At 38.2% G+C, this 12,513-nt stretch overlaps 2 protein-coding genes across 2 annotated transcripts; both read right to left on the reverse strand.

Moving 5' to 3' along the window:
* Positions 1-1,875: 1,875 nt before the first annotated feature.
* LOC135673773 (uncharacterized) lies at positions 1,876-9,327 on the reverse strand. The gene is made up of 13 exons (XM_065183055.1): positions 9,084-9,327; positions 8,912-8,974; positions 8,382-8,468; positions 7,329-7,427; positions 7,114-7,209; positions 6,420-6,485; positions 6,241-6,331; positions 6,030-6,097; positions 5,898-5,963; positions 5,709-5,759; positions 3,558-3,622; positions 3,304-3,379; positions 1,876-2,113 (listed from the first exon to the last, which is right to left on the reverse strand). The coding sequence occupies exons 1-12, from the start codon at positions 9,267-9,269 to the stop codon at positions 3,316-3,318; spliced, it is 1,002 nt and encodes a 333-aa protein (XP_065039127.1). The 5' UTR covers positions 9,270-9,327; the 3' UTR covers positions 1,876-2,113; positions 3,304-3,315.
* A 1,539-nt stretch (positions 9,328-10,866) lies between these two features.
* On the reverse strand, positions 10,867-12,411 carry LOC135673774 (uncharacterized). The gene is made up of 5 exons (XM_065183056.1): positions 12,253-12,411; positions 11,790-12,034; positions 11,406-11,691; positions 11,196-11,273; positions 10,867-11,041 (listed from the first exon to the last, which is right to left on the reverse strand). Exons 2-5 carry the CDS (start codon positions 12,032-12,034, stop codon positions 10,994-10,996), a joined length of 657 nt encoding a protein of 218 aa, XP_065039128.1. The 5' UTR covers positions 12,253-12,411; the 3' UTR covers positions 10,867-10,993.
* Positions 12,412-12,513: the final 102 nt, after the last annotated feature.

Here is a 12,513-nt window from a genome sequence, read left to right on the forward strand (position 1 = left end):
AGAAAAGAGGGAGAGGGAGGAAAACAAGGCTTTCAAGGATGAACGAACAGCTGCAAGCCCACAAACAGCCGCTCACCTGGTCCCAGGCGCAACACCAAGTTCCCGTAAAGGTCACGTGCGAACTTGCGAAAGAGTGTTCAACGCCCGGTATATAACCGAAGCCCCATCCAGCCCGGTGCCACCTGGGGGGTTCCTGGGGTCTGAGATGGCTGACATTTTGCTTTGACGAGACAGTTCGCCGCGCGAACCTGTGGCACGCGAAAACAGGGCTGATTTGGGCTGTTTTGGGGCTGTTTTGCTCGGTTCGGTGAGCGGTCGCATTGTAGCGCTGCAGCTTGTTCGAACTTACATATTTACAAGCAAAATGACCCAAAACCATAAGAAAATCTGCTGTCAAGCAACTGTACAAGCGGGTGTGAGCGACGAACGGATCGTTGAACGGAGTTGTTGCGGGTGCGCGACGATCGTTCGTGACATTACGTCATGATAGGACCAGGAGGTTTTGAGAGAAAGTGTTGAACGAACTTCTAAAGCGGGGAGGTGTTACGAGAAAAAACCCTGATAGGACTAATGCTCATAGTGGGAATTGATATGCTTACAAGAGAAGATATCGAATAATTACAGGGAAGCAAGATAGGACCAGGAGGTTTTGAGAGAAGGTGGTTAGCTAGCGACGTATCTATCATATGTCAATAACATCGTCCTCAAATTTCATATTACCTTAGTATCTCGAATTTTGAATTTAAAAAATTATATTAAAGTTTCTATAATTATGAAAATAAAATATCTAACTCTATTTACTTAAATAAAAAATGATGGATAAAAAAATAATTTTAATATTTTAATTATGTTGGTAAAAGGAGAGGAGAAAGAGGACTCTACATTTTAATTACATTTTAATTAAATTGATTCGTGATCGTTTACTGAGAATCTATGTGCTTCTTGGCCCGAGGCACCATAGTGGACTCAGAGGTGGAGAGATAAGAGCTAGAGGACGAGGAGGCCACGGAGTACGAAGAGAAGATAGTAAGATCAAGATCGCAGGAAGTGCATACGGGGTGGACCCACCGCGGACCTACGTCGGAGATGCAATAGCCAATGTTAAGAGAGTGACAAGTGACATAGGTGACCTGGCAGATGTGGTAAGCCACAAAGAAGTTAGTGTCATGGACAGAGACATCGTAGACCTAATAAAGGAAGGTTGCATTCTGCATTTGCGTTAGTGTCATGGACAGAGACATCGTAGACCTAATAAAGGAAGGTTGCGTTCTGCATTTGCGTTAGCGCCAATGTAGTTACTATGCAACATCGATGTAGATGCAGAACGTTGACGTCTGCATCGTCCTCTTCCTTCTCTCCCTTTGTCGTTCTTCTCGTCATCGCTCTTTCATCTCATCTACAATAATCACCTATGAGTCCCAACAACACCATCGTCCGTCGTCACTATTGAAAACATAATTGAGATATTAAAATTATCTTTTTACCTATCGTTCGTATTTTCATTGATAAAACTAACGAGGTTAGAGTAAATTGAACTAAATATTTCACTTTTATAACTATATAAATTTTAATATAAATTTTTAAAATCTAAATATAAAATATTAAAAAGATAAATTTTAATTATTAACCCTAACATTGAAGCGACAACGCCAGGTTGGTGAGCATTCTTGATTGGTCATTTCTAGGTTATACTAGGAAAGGTGTTTGTTCCGATTACGGACGAGTGGTTCGCTTGATCTTTGTAAGTCGGGATGCTGACAAAAGGAATGAAGTGGCCGACAAAGTTGGCAATATTCTTATCGCTCACAACCACTTGATCTTTGTTGAACGGCTGACATTATTGTTGCCTCCTGTAGCATCATACTCTTTTCATGGTCACCGTGAAGTGTGTTAGAATTAATGGTGCATGAAGCACGGCACAAATGATACTTTTTGTCTCAGGATAAAGAGAGGACTTTTCACAGCTTTCTGGTTCACATAGACACATATCGACCACCACTGTTTATCCTTTAATATATTTGTTTCAGTCACACCGCTCGTAATGTTATTTCCTCCTCATCGACTCCCGATAATAGCAGTTCATTTGAGAGCGCAGCATCATAATCACCTTTTCCTGCAGTATCCACGAGAAAAGATCCAATAAGAATGTATGAGTCGTCTATGCAATGCAATAATGTAGCAGTTGGCTTTTCTGACGTTTCCTTTATTTTTTTCTTCAGCTCAAAATAATGTTATTTTGATCTTTGTAAACACTACCAGTATCTATGCCACTTCGATTCAGACTTCTTAATTTGTGCTGCGAAAAGAAAATTTTGATATCATTGTGTTCCTTCCAAACTAGATTCCTTTCTACTCTTGTTCACAAAAAAGTGTTTACCAATATCTATGCCACTCCGATTCAAACTTCTTAATTTGTTTTGCGAAAAGAAAATTTTGATATCATTGTGTTCCTTCCAAACTAGATTCCTTTCTACTCTTGTTCACCAAAAAGTGTTTATCAATATCTATGGCACTCGGATTCAAACTTCATAGTTTGTTTTGCGAAAAGAAAATTTTGATATCATTGTGTTCCTTCCAAACTAGATTCCTTTCTACTCTTGTTCACAAAAAAGTGTTTACCAATATCTATGCCACTCCGATTTAAACTTCTTAATTTGTTTTGTGAAAAGAAAATTTTGATATCATTATGTTCCTTCCAAACTAGATTCCTTTCTACTCTTGTTCACCAAAAAGTGTTTACCAATATCTATGCCACTCCGATTTAAACTTCTCAATTTGTTTTGCGAAAAGAAAATTTTGATATCATTGTGTTCCTTCCAAACTAGATTCCTTTCTACTCTAGTTCACCAAAAAGTGTTTACCTATATCTAGGCCACTCCAATTCAGATTTCTTAACTCGTGCTGCGTAAAGAAAATTTTGATATCTTTGTGTTCCTTCCAAACTAGATTCCTTTCTACTCTAGTTCACCAAAAAGTGTTTACCAATATCTAGGCCACTCCGATTCAGATTTCTTAATTCGTGCTGCGTAAAGAAAATTTTGATATCTTTGCGTTCCTTCCAAACTAGATTCCCTTCTACTCTTGTTCACCAAACCAAAAAGCAAGTGCCGCATGAATGAATGATACCAAGAATAAATAAATAAATTTGCCACGATTATCAGTATTATGATTACTTGTTCCAGTATTTCTTTTCCCCAGAGATGCTCATGGCTATATAATAAAAGATTTGGGAGTGTTCTTAAGATCAATTTTGTGTCCAAATAAGGAACTGATAAATAAGCCTGATCCAATAATATACATCACCTGTTACCAAACCTATGACAGTCCCTCGTTTGATTTAGCAGCTTGAAGCATTTCCACTATAAGAGTCTTCACATCCCTACAACAAAACAAGAAAACTTGGTCAAGGTAATAAGCTCAGATCCGCAAGGGAACTTTCTTAAGGCAATTAATTAAACTAAGAAACAGGGCAAATTGATGATTTCATGGGTCTAAAGTTGCCAAAATGCTTTAGCATGTGAAAATTAGAATTTGCAAAATCACTAAACATGACCTACTTCCTGTCTTGAGCACGTCTAGGGAATGGGATGCGAAGTTTCAAAGTACTTCCTTGATAACCAGCCTGCATAAAAGATGTGCCACAGCTTCAGTCTTCAGTGAAGATACAAAGTAAGAGAACATCCTTTGATACACTAAGCATAAAGATGGAAATAGAAATTTGTCTCAAGGATAATCAGAGCAAATAATATTTGGTATAAAATGCCCAACTAATCAGTTTAAGCACAAAATTCCTGCCACGCAGAGAATACATATGCAACTGTACCCTTGTATGCAAAATGTTGTTTTCATGAATGAAAACACATGAAAATAACAATATAATTCTTTCAAATAACATAACCAAGAAAAAGGATTCATGTAGTCCGCAGTTAACAGAACATCATACTCATACTTCTGACAGTTCAGATATTGATTCCAAAGGAGAGAATCTAACAAATTAAGTTTTGTCATTTCAGCCACCTCATGGAAGCAGCTCTTTTCGCTAACAATATTGGTAAATTCTTAAATAATTATATATTAGCTAATCACAGTGTAGACAATCTCTAGTTTGTTGCACAAGTGACCACTATGCTGTTATTAGCAACTTCCTAAATTTCATGACAGAAAATGTTGAAGTGCAATTTACAATGATTTGTATGCTTTGTCTGAGACTATTAAAACTTAGAACATAATTCTGACATGTATCGGCCTAATGATAGGGTTCCTTTGATAATTAAAATATTCTTGCCCAAGGGATGTTACTTGATGAATACAATAAACAGCATACAAATAATACAAACTTGTCTGATAATACCAGACGCTTCCAGATGTTCAGAAGAAGTTCCAAACTTCCAATATCAAATCCAAAGGAGTTCAGATCGATAGGCTTGGACTGAACTACAAAGTGTAAGGAATTGGATTCAGAGACACTTCACTGAGTCCATTGTGCCATTCATGTAAAGGCTCGATGTCACTGATTAATTGGATTATGTTGAGAAATATTATAGTTTACAATCCTGGCCCAGAACATATGATTAAACCCTGTCTGAGTCGATTTGGGGAATCATTGTGGTTCCATTGCCACAAGCTTTGATTTCATTCCCGTTGCTGACCATATCCCTTATGGAAATGACTCCTTAAAGAATTAGAAGAGTCTGGATGGATAAACAGCTAAAAGAGCATTGTGAAGCTGGGCTCGTAAGCGCTGTTGGCTGAAACCCATGAAACCTAAAGTTGCACCACATTAATCTGCAAAATTGTCAGGCTGCAGGCCATAGTTTAATTTTTTTGGTCAGAAACATAAACAGAAAAGTAAACAATATTTTTTGGTCAAGAAGAAAAAATAGTTAAAAGTGGCAGCTTCCATTGTTCTTCTTCTTATTTTGCTCTCCCAGGTAAAAGTCATGCAAACAGTATTATAATGAGATTAAAAATTGTTATCCTAATGAGTAACTACTATGGCAATACTACCAAAAAAGGGCATGGTTTAAAATGCCAGTAGGACTATTTACCATCTAACAAAGCATTGATAACGAAGCATACGACTTGGTAGCTTGGTATACTGCTTACATTTTTGTGGTGATACTGGGTGGTACAAGTCGGTAATTCTGCTCAATATCTTGGTATTAAACCAGTCTCAGAGGTTGACAAATTCGATTTAGATCAGTGCTCATAACTCGGATGCAGAGCATTATCAATTTGGCACTAAAGGCCTCTCTTTGTCTGCAGTTATCTTCGGTCCTTCTCCTATGTATTCTATTATATTTCTAATATTGGTCCATCAGATATACAAATGTTTTACCTAATTGAAGCTGATGTAAATTTATTATAAACATTAAATAGCACAACTTTAACTTTCTGTTTGGTTGCACATTCCATGTAAATACCATTTTCACACTATTTTAGTAAATGATATGAAGGCCTTCAGTTGATTCTACAAACCCACATAGTCTAAGCAACTAGGTATGGAGTGCCATTTCTCAGTCCACCTTACCATGAAATTTTGCTGCTGTAGTCACAAGCTTAAGAGTCAACACCTTTAGTATGTTATAGATAATGTATTTTGCATATTTTGGTTCTCAGCAAGTATCATATATGGAGAAAGATAAAAGAGAGCATTAAACCCATTATATAGAAAGAAGAATCATAAACACACTCAAATGAGCTACCACCTTTACATTGAAGCCAAGGCTATCCACATCTTGCATGTGAGCAAAGTCCACCTGAAAACATCATTCTTAGATTAGGTCCTAAGTGAACAGAAAAGACAAACATTTAGGTAATCCTAGCCACACAAGCACATAAATGCAGCTCTTCTCACAAAAAAATTCATCAGGAAAATATAGTTTTTCTTTAATTACCTTTACTGAGGTTGAATGTTGTACAATGGCTTTTGTATCTTCTTGATGATCCCTATTCATGTGGGACTAGCAAAGGAAGAACAAGTTAGTAATAAGAATACCCAGGAACTGAAGAAATGAGGGTTAGAATACCGTGATAGGCTTTGTAAATTGAGATATTGGATCAACTTTGGCAGCTTTATATTCCTCACCATCAAATTCTAGTGACAAAATCATTATGAGCAACATATATGACATGAAATTTGAATGTATAATTAACTAAGCTGAGTCTCAGCCTCCACAAGAGGTTTGAGATTTGGGGCTGAGAAACCAATCAAAATCATAATACCAACATGTGGATTACCTCCCGATCCCAGTAGAGCCGTGGCAACGCCAGAAACATAGCGCACATATTTTGGTTTGATGTGGATGAAACTGAAGTCACCAAAGTCAACCTTTGATAGAAAAAATATCTATTTCCTTACCTCCACGAAAAAGACAGAACTGCAAATGCATAATGGATTTTAAAAAGTTGACAATTACCCAAAATGCGTCTGGATGTCTTCTTAGATAAGCAGTACGTGCAGCTTCATTATCATCTTCAGAAACCTAACAAGAAGGTTATGTTGCAGAAAATTTGAACCAAGAGGTCTCAATAATAGGGCAATGTTGTGTGAGAAAAGAAGAAAAATAACTAGAAAAACAGTGCATTTTACCACAACAAGATTATAAAATATGCAACTCAGAAGTTACGAACAGGCATAGCAAACGAGTCTTATGTCACATACTGGAAATCTATGTTATCTTAGGAAATGATATGGCTTTAGGCACTTTAGAGTCTAGACTGCAAGTGAAGTTATCATAATTGACTACTATATAAAAAGGAGAACTGTAGAAAATTAACAGGCACATAACAAATGGGCATTGAAAAATGCATTTATTTTCCAATACACATTTAATCCTTATAACTCTTTATTACTTAGGTTGCAATATTCAATAACATTAATGACTTGAAAGCTTATAAAAGTGAGAACCTAAGAGGTCTCTGGAAATTGGAATTATTAAGTGACATTCAAGGCTGCAGAACCAATGAAATAAAGGCATTTCCCCGAACAAAGACAATCCTGTGTGTCTCTTGGGTAATCCGGATACGATTACATACTCTAGTCAAACAGTGCTAAGTGAACATCATCCACCCAAACACTTTACGGAAGAAGAAAGAGAAAATTTTACAAACCGGAACAGCATCCCCATATATGGTGACAACTATATCAGTCCTATCTTCAGGATCCTTTGCTACAAGCAATGAGCACTTAGGATTTGCCAACAAATTCTGCATGCATCAAATAATTTTCCATTAAAATACTGTAAAAGAAAAACCTTAAGGAAACAAAAAACGAGAAGTAGAATGCCGTAAAGTTATCCACAGAGGAAATTATCTAGTTATCAAACCTTTGAATGGACAGCTAAGCTACTGACTGATAGTATGGGAGAACCATCATGATCACATGCAAAATCAACCATGGATCCGGAAGGATAACCCTCGTGGACCTGCACATGTAAGTACGTAGCTTATGTCTGACGTTAATTGGCTTTCAAAAGCTTGAATTGAATAACATGGAATGAACTATATGATCCATTGCTCAGAAGAAATATTTTTAGCACTAAGTTCCGGTTCAGATATCACTGAGAAATATTTTCAACCCTACATTTTCTCCACCAAGACTGTTCCTTGCAAAAGTCGCTGTGCACAGAAGAAGTCCGAACAACACTGATAACGAAATATGGACATATGCACAGATTTATACGTATACAAACTTGTACATGTAACCACAAGATAAAGTAGATCAATAAGAGCACATACAGGAATATGAACAACGTAAGCATAACTTAAGTCTTAATCCTACAAAATCAATGATGAATGTATAGAAAGAAAGAAAACGAAATGCATATTAGGAGGCACACACCAGTCTTCACAAGAAAAAAAGTGCACCTCCTGTTTAAGTATACCTAATAGATATATTGTTCAGTACTTAAAGCTGAAATGGACATATGCCAAAGTTGTCAACAAGCAGCTAATGGAGAATTATCGGTAATGCTAAATAATTTTTGTTACGAGATAAGGAAAGACGCCAGTATGTCACATTGATTATATGATACATAGTTTTTCTAGTGTACATCAAACTTATGAAAATTTTTTCATGAGCAGGGAATTAAGTCAACAACAATACAACTGTCAGACATAATAGACACCGACAGAGTCAACAGAGGTTCTTCAGTTTCCAATTACCGAAATACCAAAAGAGCAAAAGCAATGAACAGCAACAACAGTGTGGTATCTTTTCATGGCACAAGTTAATTTTAACAAACCAAGATTTGAAAAAAAAAAATCATTGATTAAATTCAAAAGTTTATTTATCGAGTTCAAAGTGGTTGAATAAAGATACAATTAGCATAGGATAACAACATATAAATTTAATAAACTGATTGATTACACCAATCCACCTGAGAAAAGGTAGAGAGCATGCCCCGAGTCCTGAGATCAAGTAGTGTTCGTATTTCTTCAACAGGAGAAAGTCGAGCAGCAGCTTCCTACAATAAAAGAGAAAATTTAATCAATTCATGACGCACACAATTACAAAACTTAATGTGTGTCAATTACCGTCAATTGCATATCATTCAAGAAAACGTAACCACCATATTGATGCCATCTTCACATACCAAGTTACAAACTATTTATGGTGAATTTCCATGAGTTCAACGATAAGACCAAGCTACTTGTATCTTATTATGCTGCATTTAAGCTTGCTTCTCAATTTTTGTTCTCTTTAGTCCTTGATAATGTTCTCAAGCCACTAGCATTTTTAACAATTGCACACTCAATATAACTGATCAAGCACCAACGAACTTCGATAAGAAATTCAAAAGTAATTTCTTACATATCAGAATGATCATCCTCATTGACACCATATTAAACTTGCCCACACACATGAAACACATAATGATCATCCAAATAATCAACTGGAAATACACACCTGATGAGCACGAATCTTCTCGAAGGCATCCGAAACCCCCGTCACATCACCTGGCGCCGCCATCTGAGGTGAAAATTGATCGCAAATCGATCGGTAGACTGACCTCAGAACACGATTGATCGGGGAAGAAAAAGAATCGATAGCTTATCCAAATCCGAGGGATTCTGTTGACCTGGGAGGAGGACGGCGAGGCGGACGAGGCCATGGCGCGGGGGGAGAAGGCGGCGAAGAGGCGGCGGCGTGAAGGAGAAGAGAGCTTCGCTGAATGGGACAGCGGTTTAGTAAACGGCAAGCGATTGACGAAGGGGGAGACGAAGGAGGGCAAGCGGACGGGTGGCGTTCGCAGCACGGTCGTCATCCCCTCTACGCCGCCTCCACTCCACTCTCTTTCTCTCTCCGTTTGCCTCTTCCGTTACGTTTTCTTTTATCTTATTATATTATTTCCCTTTTCTTTAAAAAGAAAAAAAATAGCAACCATATCTCTCCCCACACACAACCCTATTCATGTACAATTTTGACATAATTACTAAATTACCTAAAAAAATTTACATTCATATATTTCTGATTTTTTATGTTCATCTTTTGTATATTAAATTTATTTATCAAAATAGATTCAAAAATCTCATCTAATATATATTTACATAAAAAATATTGGTCTACTAAATCCACATACTATGGTTTAAGGTAACTGAAGCTTAAAATAGTCTTGTCATGTACTAATCACTGACCCAACATTAATAGTTCGAAACCTCATAATTTAGATTTAGTACATAATAAATAAATATATAAATACTTTAAATTTAATTAAAAATATATTTCTTTTCACAGAACTTAATGACAATAAAATGATCAATAAGTCTATGCTTTGTTTCATTCTAATCCACGAACATAAAAAGAAAAAATAACAAGAAAGAAAGAAAAAGTTGATGATGGAGTATTTCTTGCCAATATGATACATAAGATATATCAATTTATGCAATCTTTTCTCACTCTTATCACTGGTCATACCAAAGGAGATCTTATTGGGGGTGTAGAGGCACATCAATTGGCAAAGCTCTATGTGTGCACATGGTGATGTATGAGAGAGAGGAAACAAAATGTCAAAGCTCTAAAGACTCAGTTTCTTCAAGGCTAAGTTACAGGTGATAAAGACCAATACAAATTGAATTCCAAATCCTTTGCACTCAGAGTTGCTTTCAAGTTTCATCTTTGTGTTGATGTTGCTGGTGACTCTGTAGGTCAACTGTAACCATGACAGAGAAAGGAGAAGAGCCATGGAGGTATTAGGTGAGCTGGAAGTATAAAGCATAAATTTGGAAAGCAGCTGACCAAAATACAAGTATCCATAAAGCTTTATTTCAAAGTTGAAAATTGCTTTCAAATCAATCCAACCTACTAAATTTAGAAGTCGCATGTATCCTTCTTTTTGACATCTACATAGTTTTTTCATCAACACATAAAATAAAATAATGATGTGGTAATACACCTATCAAGTATTGAAACTTTATTCGATATTTTAAAAATATCAATTAACTTAATTGATAAAGATCTTGACGACGGATAATAATATTCATTCATCATTTACCTATGCATGAAATAAATAAAAAAATATTTGGAACATAATAATCTAGATATTAATATTTTGCTTTAGTAGAATGGATTGATGAGATCCCTTGGTAGGGGCCATAGCTCAACTTCAATTTCACATTGGCAATACCAAGCAAATTCTTAGTCTATCTTTTGATTCACATCATAGAAGCTGAGCACTTCACTTCTTTAGGAAAGAAGTGAAGCCTCCATCACAAATTGTTGCTCAACACACTCAGTTTTTTCTTCTTCTGAGGAATGAAGTGCAGAGCAGTAATGATAATATACTTTCTCATCAAACAAAACCTTCCTGCATATAATTCATCATTTGTAGGTGGAAGCAAACCAGAGATTACTGGGAACACATGTCTGCCCAAAAGTCAAACTTGGTCCTCTTGATAGAGTGTAAGGGGGAACATTTCAGGCTTAATGAGCAAGTTTTATTCATCAAATAAACTACAAAAAAATAAAAAGGTCCTCCTCACCCCCTTTGATTCATTCTGAATCACTCTCCATACACATAGCCTTCAATCCTCTCCTCCTCTGCAAAACAAGAAATCATAAGTGAAAATTAAGCTCTTCGGGCATCATGTTCAGAACCAAAGAAACAATTCAATAGGAACTTTACTGAACTATATTGAGGTAAGGAGGAAGAGCAAGAGAGAAGATTTGTTGTAAGTTCAAAGATAATATATACCTTTCTCGATCCCTTCTTCTCCCTCACCTCATACCTCTCCTGAGAAAGATCTGAGAGCCATGCCCCTGGACTCACCAACTGCGCCGAATCCAACAAGAAAACAAAGGAAAGAAAGCCTTAATCCTACTTGTATGAAAATAAGGGAAAGAAGATCCAAAATTTGCCCAATTTATATGTCAAGGGAGGCGAGAGGGAAGAGACGAGCCATACAAGTATGCATTTTTGGACGAACTTGGACCTCTTCTTGGGTCTCTGAGGCAGCTTACACCCCTTCATGGCCATGAAATCCTCCTCCTTCTCCTTGTTCGACAGCGAGACGAAGAACCTGGGCAGCACCGCGGCGCCTCTCTCATCCCCGACTCCGCCGCCGGCCCCGTTCTCCCCCTCGCAGCCGTGCGCCACCGAACCCCTCGTGGTGTAGCAGCGGTCCTCCTTCTCCGGCGACAACGACACAGAGCGCGACCTCCGATTCTCGCTCCCAGCAGACTCCGACCGCCTGCCGAGAAATCCGGGCATTTATTAGTCTATTTCCTCACCGGAGACGCCTAGAACGAAACCAAAATCTCTCCTTTTTAGTTCGTCTGGTCGATTTACCTGTGGGGGAGTTGGGCAGGGCGGTGAAACCGCGGCGTGGGGAAGTCCTTGTCGCCTCCGGTGACAACGCGGCGGTTGATCCGGGACGTAGCCCGCCTCCGGCCGTCGGATTTAGCCGGGGAGCCCTCGTCCCTGACCTTGACGCAACGGAGGCGCTTGCGGCTTCCCCACTGCAAGGGGAAATCAGGCTCCGGAGGAGCCGCTCTTAGAGGGGCACCTCTCTGCTCCTTCGATTCCTTCTCCATCTGCACAAAAGAAGCCCCCTCCCTCCGGTTAGTCTCAAGCAAAAGACAACCACAAAACGCCCTTCTCCCACTCCAAGATCTGATCTTTCTGCCGAGAGACAGCGGGAAACGACCAAAAGAGACAGCTTTACAGATCTCCTCGCTGTTTCCCTCTCGCAAGACCGATGATAACGCGGGATTCCAAGGAAAAGCAGATGGAAGAGCAGAGGAAGGCTTACGAGAGGAGCAGCTCCAAAATCTCACCCACCCAGTTCTTTCTCCTCCTCTTCTTCCTCTACTTCTTGCTTGGCTTGTGCGTGTACCAACCAGCCACATATCGGCGAGAGATTAATAGAGCTGTTTGAGCCGCAATTTGGACCGTAGGTTTTCGCATGGACGAGTAGATGATAGATGCTGGCTATAGGAAATGCTTCGTTTCCTATTTTGTTCTGTTTTGGCGCCTATTAGGTTATCCACACCGGACGGTGAGCACACCACAT

The sequence above is a fragment of the Musa acuminata genome, chromosome BXJ1-5, assembly GCF_036884655.1.
Source record: "Musa acuminata AAA Group cultivar baxijiao chromosome BXJ1-5, Cavendish_Baxijiao_AAA, whole genome shotgun sequence".
Classification (NCBI taxonomy): domain Eukaryota; kingdom Viridiplantae; phylum Streptophyta; class Magnoliopsida; order Zingiberales; family Musaceae; genus Musa; species Musa acuminata.